The 10,281-nt window shown below is 37.3% G+C and overlaps 1 protein-coding gene across 1 annotated transcript; it reads right to left on the reverse strand.

The window, feature by feature from the left end:
* Window positions 1–2,089: 2,089 nt before the first annotated feature.
* On the reverse strand, window positions 2,090–3,040 carry LOC132662378 (olfactory receptor 52A1-like). Its single transcript, XM_060607852.2, has one exon. The coding sequence runs from the start codon at window positions 3,038–3,040 to the stop codon at window positions 2,090–2,092; it is 951 nt and encodes a 316-aa protein (XP_060463835.1).
* Between the last annotated feature and the right edge of the window lie 7,241 nt (window positions 3,041–10,281).

Consider the following 10,281-nt stretch of genomic DNA (forward strand, 5'->3'; position numbering starts at 1 on the left):
CAGGTAACAGGGAAAATCTCCACATATTGGAAAACTAGTGTTTCCATTTGTTCTTCTAAATAGTTCGTACTTCAGAATTTTTCCCATAAATATCTGACTGCTTGGTACCTGAGACCTATGTATTAATTCTCCTACAAATCTATTTCATGGGGATTCTTTCTCTGGAGTACATGACACATTTAGCATTGTTCCATACCTTGTCTAAGTCTGTGAAATCATGAAGGAACTTACTGTCTTCTGTTTACTTGTTTTTTTCATGTTTACCCAGAAAAACATTTTCTTACCTACATTATAAAAGACTGTCTGTCCATTTACCCTCAACCTGCTCCGTATATTGCCTGTAGATAGTCTCTTCATTTCAGTGGATTCCCATGACTCCAAGACCTTTCTCTGACCTGGGGAGCATGCTCTGTCCATAAATAGTACATGTGAGAAGTGTTGGGAAGGTGATATTTTAGGAGTTACCATCTAACAAGAGATGGAGATTTCTAGATAAATATGCTGTTTCTAGCCCCTCATTGGTACAGTTTCAAGGTGTGGCCCTTACCTTTTCCAGATACCCTCAACAGGAAAGAGCTCTGGTAATCCATAGCAGTAACCTGCTCAGTCATGCACACATGAATGGCTTAATTCCCTTCATTATCTTTCTTGCTCAGTCCCTTGCAAACTTTTTTCTTGAAGCAAGTCCCAAATATACTACATACACTAAAATTATTGCTTTGATTTGCTTTTGGGGAAACCCTTGATAGACACTCTTATGCCATACTCACCTGTTTATATACTGAGATCATCATAGGGTAAACTTTAATCTTCTATTCCTACTATAAGACATAGTATAAGTCTTTAGCTCGACCATCAAGAGGAGGGAGACAAACCACTATGGTAAATAGAAAAAACAACTGAGTTAAGATTATTGGTGTCCATATGGTGATAATAATGGTAGTGTATATGCTCTCAAGCCACAGAGATGCTGGACAAGAAGGTCTGACATGAAAAGGTAACTAAAGGAGATATAGATAAACTTCAAAGTCTTTGGATTTTCTTCAGTAGCTTGTAAGCCCTTTGAGAAGTTTCATGCCCCTCATCAGAGAACTGCTCATGTTGATGGATTGCATCTCAAAAATGTTGGGAGTATCTCCTAATATCATTTAGGGAAAAAAAATAAGTTCATAGCGAGTTACCAGACTATACAGAGAATGAACTCCTTCCAAGGCCATCACAAGCTAGTCAATGGCAACTCTGAGAAGTTGAGTTGTTCATTTATCCAATAAAAGGACTATATTTGTACAACTAAATAAAACCATGTGTCAGACATTGATATATTAATACATAATTCCCTACTTCAGAATTCTGTGTATTATTGATCACTAACAAAGGCACAGATGAGCCTGCTTTTTCCTGAATCACTGCTCAAGGAGGTTAGATGCACACACACCCGCATATACTTCTCCACATCTATATGAGTTATGATGATAGTGTTTTAAAAATGTGAAATCTTGGTTAATAACATTTTATCATTTTAAGTAAAATGCATTATTCAAATCTAACATTTGTCTTGACTTCCTATATGAGGTCTTCTCCGATTCTTTTTAAAATCTAAATTAGTTGCTTCTCACATGTGAAAGTAGATATTTTCTTATTCTTTTACCATGGCCTAAATAACATTAAATTATATTTGCTCAGTATTTTATATTGTAGCTATACTCTCATTTTGAAATCATGGAATCTGTCTTTGTCACTGTTACACATAAAGGATAAACTGCTTCTTGGTATTGCAGAAAGATACAATAGATGTGCAAATGAGGAAGGAAGAAAAAAACAAGAAAGATTGATAGAAGGAAGGAAGGTAAAAAGAAAAGATAAAGGAAGAAAGGAATAGAGAGATGGGTGAGATTATAGGAATTAATGAGATGCTTATATACTTGTTACTCAAGTTTATCTCACCTTCTGATTCCTTTTGTTTGGGGAATATAGATTATTTAGGGGAGATCCTTATAATGTGAAAGTCCCACCAACATAGACATAGTACAAGGAGTTTCCATCATAAATGGGTAAATATACATTTTTCCAGTGTCATTCTGTTCTTAGATCACTTCTGGGTGTCAGGCTTCAGAATACAAATCTGAGAAACCCGCATGCGGATCTCCTTGGTCTTCACACCATAGACAATGGGGTTAAGGGCTGGGGGCACAAGCAGATAGATGGTAGACAAGAGGATATGAACATAGGGTGATACATGTCCAAAACGGTGGCTGAAGAAGGAAAAAAAGGCAAGGATATAAAACTCCAGGAAGACAACAATATGGGCAGTACAAGTATTGAATGCTTTGCGTCGTGCCTCCTTCTGGGGAAGACGAAAAACAACCTGAAATATCAGAATGTAGGAGATGAAGACAAAGATCATGTCAAAACCTAGAATTGCAAAGGCCACAAAGAGCCCATATGATTTATTAATATGGACATCTTCTGCAGCCAACTTGACCACAGCCATGTGCTCACAGTAGGAATGGACAATGACCACAGATTGGAAAAGTTGCAGGCGTTTAAGCAGAATGGGTAAAATTCCAACAAGCACTGTTGCCCGGACTACTACCATCAGTACGATTTGAACTAGAAAGAGAGGTGTGAGGATGGATGTGTGCCTCAAAGGATCACAGATGGCAACATAGCGGTCAAAGGCCATGGCCAACAGGATACCAGATTCCATGCCCTGCAAGGCATGGATAAAGAAGAGCTGAGTGAGGCAAGCATCAAAAGCCATGGAGCACAAGCCAAACCAGAAGATGGCCAACATCTTGGGAGCAATGGCTACACAGAGACCTAGGTCAGTGGCTGCCAAAACTGCTAGGAAGATGTACATGGGTTGGTGAAGACTGCGTTCTGTAGGGATGATGATTAACAAGAAGATGTTCCCCAGCACAGCCACCAGGCACACTCCAAGGAAGGGAAATCCGATCCAAAACTGCACATGCTCTAGTCCAGGGATCCCAGTCAGGGTCACAGTCTTTGGGTTCAGATATGACATGTTGGTAGATCCCATCAGGGTGATAAATCCTTTTCTCTCCACTGACTCTGATACCTATTCAGAGAAAAATTATGGATGAAAAATAAGGGAATTCTCATCATGTCTTCTATAACATAAAAAAACATAGATGGAAATGTGGCCACTACTTTTAATTTTGAGGAATCAACAAGTCACTATTAGAACAGGATTCTTGAATATCTTTTCCCAAAGCCAGTGTGGGTATCTGCATGAAGAAATTGTAGAAATGGAATTTATGATTCTAAGAGCATTGATCTTGCTAGGTTCTGAAGTGTTCTCAGATGGTATAGAGGACAATATTAGCTCCTTTGTCTATATCTATCTCCAAACTCCAGACACCTTTCAGATTAAGAGAAATCCCTCTGGGGCACTTGAAGGCATAGGATAGATTCTCAAACCCATAGACCTGTCCATTGTTTTCAAAGCTCAGAATCTCCAGAAAGTGGCAGCCTTTCCCAGTCTTCCCATTTCTTTGTGGTTTAGGGAGTAAAATACTGTCCCACAGATCTTAGGAATTGACTCTCAGAGTGGGGAATGAGGATATTTGTTCTTTCTGCAAATACTGGTTGAGCTGACTATGTGCAGACCCATTATCCAGGTTCATGGAAATGATATGGAGGAGTTGTTCTTTTATCAGTAGAGGCAGAGTGTATTTGACTCACTGAGATAATTCTGTTTGGTTAGCTTTCAAAGTGGATATATAAGCAGAATGGGGTAGATGGTGATATAAGTAGTCACAGATCCTAGAGAAGACAGAAAGTTGTGAAGATTGATAGGAAGTCAATTGAATAAACAGGCACCATAAATTAGGATAGGATAGTAACCTACAGAAACAGATCAATTGGAAAACCAGTGTAGCTTAAATATTCTGACGATATTAATGTGTTTCAGATGCAAAAAAGCAGGGTTGGCTGTGAGCCACTGTAATGTCCATAATGGAGCTCGACCTAACCTAGGTGCTTTCGTTCATTTTACTGGTGTTATTTGGCCAAGAAAATAATTACTCCTTTTGATTGTACTGTCCCATTTCACACCCACCTCAAACTTCTGGAATTTTTATAATTTGCTCTCTTTCCTTATAAATTTATTCAGTAAACCTTATGTACTCTTTTTTACTTTTTCATTAGCCATTCTACAAGCTTAAAATCATCCAAAAGTTTCATTTTGTTTTCCTTATGATTTTGTCACAGCCAAATCATTGAATAGAGAATACCGCTCTGAATGAGATTTTACACATTTTCTTTGAAGGGAAACTAGAAGGATTACTGCTATAACATCATAGGAAAAAACAGGCTGGTTCACAGTCAGTAGGAATATAGATGTGGCTATCACTAAGAAGTCCCTAATGCAATAAAATCTAAAATACTTTACTGCTTGATTGAAAGTAGGAGATCATTATATGACCTTCTGTAGCTACATATACCAATGGACTATGACCAAGGCAATAAGAAGCTATATATTATAGAAATTTTGTGAAAGGAAATTCCCTATGATGCCCAAATAACGAGGTTAGGTGAGGAAGTAGTGGATTCTCTAGAAGAGATTACTGATAAACATGAATATATCTTACTAAGGTGACATGAGTAGACAAAGGCAGAACCTAAAGGAACAGTAAAAGGCCACTAGATATATTTATAATGCTTGATGGTATAAGGATAAAATGCTAAATAGTATAGCATATGCTATATATAAATAATATAAATGTGTATTATATAAACACAAATACATATATGCATTATTTGTATATTTATAATACATAAAATAATTATAATAGTTATACAAGTAATATGATTACATATTATATAAAATAAATTTATATTAGACAAATACATATTTATATAAACATTTGTGTATGTAATTTATATTATATAAATATATAAGAAAATATAAAAATATAAAATGTATAAATGTAAACAAAATATATATATAAATTAAATTTGTATATGATAAAATATACATTACATGTAAGGTTTTATATTATATATATAAATATATATGTATATGTAATTTTTTGTATATTATGATGTTTTGATATCTTACAAAACCTTTCTGGCTGGGAGAGACCCACCTCTCTCTGGCTGGGTTAGTTAATTCTTAAAGTAACAAAGGGTCCAGCCAGGATCATACCTTCGATATGCAAACTAACCAGTCCATACCTCCTTTATCTGCCAGGAAACAGTATCCTTCTGCCTTAATTATCTTGGGGCCAAGTACCAGGAAACTAGACACTATACCTCTAACACAAAATCCACCAAACTTATTCCAACTAACCAATTCTAAACTGTTCACACTTTCCTTCCTTCCTTTCCTGTGGAAATAGCAACAAAGTCCAGAGCTTAAGCACTTAAATGCTCTGCCTTTGCCACTCTCCCCACCTCCCCCTCCTTTCCTCTGCCTCCTGATCACCCTGGTGATTTTCTATTTGGCCCTGCAAGGCCTCTGTGTCTCCTGTCTCTAGGACCTATTGGTATGATTACCTCTGTTTTCCTGAGCCTCTCCACTGTTTTTTCTTGAGGCTGCAGCATACTGATAATCTGATAAAAAGATAAATAGTATGTAAAATCATGGGATAAGAATTTAGAAATATAGCATATCATCTATTGCTGGCACTATGATATGTTACATGGAATCTTACCCAGTTCCTTAATTTTTCTCAACTGTAAATGGGAGTAATAATGGCACTTAACTCACTGAATTATTGTGAGAACTGTGTTAGTTTATATGTGAAGAACTCAGGACAATGTATGAAAGAAAGTAAACACTCAATGTTTGGTAGTTAGTGCTTGTCAGAACCTGTATAGAACTTCTTAGAATACAGACACATCACTGCCTTCTTGAGAAAGACAAAACAAAAGGTAAAACAAAAATATGGAAATGAGGGAACCCGGGTGGTTCAGTCGGTTGGGGATCTTAACTCTTGATTTGGCTCAGGTCAGGTCATGGTCTCATGGTTTATTAGATCGACCCCCACATCGGGCTCACGCTGACACCTCCTCCAATCCTGCACATGAGAAACTTCCTGAAAAAAGAGTTGATTAAAACTTCATGAGATGTTGAATTTTCTGGAGTGGAATACACTCCCTCAGTTTGATCTATGGGATTGGACATTTGTGTAAGCAGATGAAATGATCATTGTTACAACAACAAAAAAATGACTTCCCAGTCATGTGCAGACTGTGGTGGAGTCAATATATTTCACTGATTTTAATTAATTTGACCACTTCACCTGATAAATAATCATGTACTCCTTTAAAGTCTTAGTAGGTAGGGGCACCTGGGTGGCTCAGTCAGTTAAGCATTGGACTCTTGATTTCAGCTCAGGTCATGATCTCATGGTTTGTGAGTTTGAGTCCTGCATTGGGCTCCACACTGACAATGTGGAGTCTGCTTGGGGCTCTCTCTCCCTCTCTCTGCACCCCCCAAAAAAATTAAATTAAAAAAAAAACCTTAAAAATAAATAAAGTCAGTAGGTAGATGGAAAACCCATAAATAGGAAAACTAATTTCTAGTAGCTTCTAAGGCCATAAAGGCATACATCTTATGCAATCTTTCTGTATTAATCAGATCAGAAAAATATTCATTCCTGGTCCCTGAGTAAAAGAGAAGGAGAGAAGAATAGGAAGATGCCTTAAATGGAGGCAGGGTAAAGCATAAAAAACAAGAGGCAAATACACTAGATTTTGATGCCCCAGATAAAGAGAAAACTATATTTAGGGAGATGAGTTATGAGCTATGCTTATGGTGGCAACAAGCCCAGATAGCAAAACTATTAAAGGCAATAAATAGGACGTTCCCATTTTTTACTTTCTCTTCATACCTTACAAGCTTTCCTGCTCAAACTGCAAACACATGCACACACAAACACACACCATTCAAAAACATGGATTATCTTCTTATTTTTTATAAACCAAGCAATGCTAGAACTACTTTGTAGTAAACACTAGAGAAGGAGCTTGAAAACCTTATTTTATTTTATTTTATTTTATTTTATTTTATTTTATTTTATTTTATTTTTGCCCCGCCACTAATTAACTGGGATGGCAGTTCATAGTTTTCTTCACATGGGATTAAGAAGATGGTACTGTATTACCTTTGCATCTCTTCCATCTCTAAATGACATGAATCTAGTCCATCTCTAATATTATTGACAAATCTACTTGGGTCAGAGAAAATGTGACATGTCAAAGGAAAGTATGCCACTGAAAGACGCAGGATTAGGATCATCTAATTCACTGTCCTTTCTGGTTCCTCTTAAAATTTGCTACAATTAGAAACACTGAGCCATACTCAGGTCCCAGTTAGTGGAGAAGAAATTTACCCAGAGAAAGAGAGAGCTGGCTACAATGTAAGATCAATGGATGAAGCAGCTTTTCTTCTTTTTTTTTTTTTTTTTTTTTTTTCGCTAGGCTTTGATTTGGAAAGGTACTAATAGCTAAGTGTCTTTTATCATCTGTCTTTAGCTGTTGCTTTTCTTGGCCTTTGAATTTGAGGTGATCCCAGGGCAATTTTCAGACCTGGCCTAGAGAGCTCACCACCTGACTGAAACTCAGCCCCATTTTGGAGGAGAAAGGTATCTTTTGCTGGAGGGCACATAGCCAGAAAGTACTGTTACTCCGTAAGAAGTTATTTTCAAAGAATGAAAATCAGGGAATCTCAAATTATGGGTTATGTTCAGATCATGGTGAATCTGAGATCATTAGAAATGTGGGGGGGGGGGGACATCTAGGAAGTGGAAAATTTGTAGATGGAAAAGAGGGAAGACAATTTAGTTCACCCTCTGGCCTATGGCCAGACTTGTGGCTTAAGAGAATAGAAAAGATGCTTATCTTTATAAATACTACTCATAGCATGCAAAATTATGTTGGAAACTTAAAATTGAAACTAAAGGACCTCTATAAAACTATCTCCCCCTTTTTGCTAAAGCAAAGTTTTCATTTCCCAGTTACTCTTGTTTTCATCACAACATTGTATTGTTTTCTTTGTCTCTATTAAATATTTGGACTCATTTTGTTGAGGCCACTCATGCTTATAATTAGCAACCTGAGCAAGTGCTTCCTTGTCTCCATGAAAGTTATTACCGTGTTCATAATTCTTTTACATGACTAACACAAACTTTGAAATTACTTACTATATTTATTTTATGCCAACATTGTCAAATGCCTCACATTTTCATTCTCTCACTATTCATTTCTTAGAGATTAATTTTAAAAATGGATATTAGGTTCCCCTAATGATGAGGGTTAAAACTGTAGGAACAAGTTTTTTCGATCTCTCTCTTTCTGAATGTGTGTGTGTGGGTGTCTACACACATGCGTATAAGGGTATACACAAGGATTAGAGAGCAGGTGAATTGCAATAGTGTGTTCCAGTATAGGGTATGTATGGGCCTCATGGATACTGGGGGAAGGGTGATGCAGTCAAGGACAACAGAAAATGCAAAGACATTGAAGTTGAATATACAATGCATGCTTGGTAGCTGTAAGGAGGCATGGGTAACTGGAAAGGAATGAGCAAGGGGGATTCACTTATAAAGGATAATTTCGAGGGGTGCCTGGGTGACTCAGTCAGTTAAGCATTTCAACTCTTGATGTTAGCTCAGGTCATGACCTCACGCTTCCTGATCTAGCTGCCCTGACACCATGGAGCCTGGTTGGAATTTCTCTTCTCCATCTCTCTCTGCCCCTCCCCCACTCATGCTCTTTCCTTCTCTCTCAAAATAAACATTAAAAACTAAAATAAAAGATAATTTTGAGAGATAAGAGTGGGGCAATTGTAAGACCTAGGCTCTAATTCTTAAAAAAAAAAAAAAAAAAAGCGAGAAATTGAGTTTGGTTTTGTAGTAGAGAAGTGTTAATGTTCTCAACTGTATTTAAGTAAGCTTCCTGGCTATTCCTTTGGTAATTGATATAAGTGGAAAATAGTTGAGACAGGGAGCCATTTATAACCTGCATCAATCAACATAGACCAACTAATATTGTAGTAAAATAAATTCCCTAAATCTCAGGAACTTGTAGCAACAAAGATATACTTCTCACCTATGTGTCAGTTTTGCTGCTTTGATCCAGGGCTTAGGCTGGAGGCGGAGCCCTTTTATTAACCACTGCTATTGTTGTGTCACCAGAGAAAGAGAAAGAGAGACTATGAAAGTAAATGATGAACTTAATGTTTATTTATTTTTGAGAGAGAGAGAGAGAAAGAGAGAAACAGAGTGCTAGCAGGGTAGGGGCAGAGAAAGAGGGAGACACAGAATTCAAAGCAGGCTCCAGGCTCAGAGCTGTCAGCACAGAGCTTGACCGGGGCTTGAACCCACAAGCGTTGAGATCATGACCTGAGCTGAAGTCAGACGCTTAACTGACTGAAACATCCAGACACCCCAGTAAATGATGAATTTTAAATTATTAGTTCATAAGTGACATAAGTCTCTCCATTTCTATTTCACTGACAAGGAAGTCACATGATGTAATACTGATGCGATTAATATGGAAAAAAATGTGATTAATATGGCACAGACTGATATGGGTGACATTATTAAGAAAGTTTCATAAATATTAGGGACTAATAATACAATCTACTACATTGTGACTGCAATGTCCAGAAAAAAATTAATGGTTTGTACCAGGTAGTTATTTAGTAAATGAGGTGGCCAGAAGCACTTGTTCTGGATATTTTAATAGGAACCCAACACAATAAGATTTAACCAGAAACAAAAGTTCATATCAATATATGCAGAAAAAGAATTTTCAAAAGTTCTATGTGCAATCTTCATTTAAAAAATAAATATCTACAGGTGCCTGGGTGGCTCAGTTGGTTAAATGTCCAACTTTGACTCAGGTCATGATCTCACAGTTTGTGAGTTCTAGCCCCACATCAGGCTCTGTTCTGACATTTCAGAACCTGGAGCCTGCTTCAGATTCTGTGTCTCCCTCTCTCTCTCTGCCTCTCCCCACCTCACTCATGCTCTGTCTCTTTCTGTCTCTCAAAAATAAATAAAAACATTTTTAAAAGTATAAAAATAAATTAAAAATATAAATAAACAAACAAACAAACAAGCATATATCCAGGGGCACCTTGGTGGCTCAGTCAGTTAAGCGTCTGACTTCGGCTCAGGCCATGATCTCAGGATTTGTGAGTTTGAACCCCACATCAAGCTCACTGCTGTCAGCCTGTCAGCTCAGAGCCCGCTTTGGATCCTCTATCCCCCTCTCATTGCCCCTCCCCTGCTTGCACTTGCCCTAAAA

Source organism: Panthera onca, chromosome D1 (assembly GCF_046562875.1).
Source record: "Panthera onca isolate mPanOnc1 chromosome D1, mPanOnc1 haplotype 2, whole genome shotgun sequence".
In the NCBI taxonomy this organism is placed as follows: Eukaryota; Metazoa; Chordata; class Mammalia; order Carnivora; family Felidae; genus Panthera; species Panthera onca.

Excerpts from the sequence above, each read along its gene's own strand:
- LOC132662378 (XM_060607852.2), bottom strand. The coding sequence starts at position 3,040 with ATGGGATCTACCAACATGTCATATCTGAACCCAAAGACTGTGACCCTG.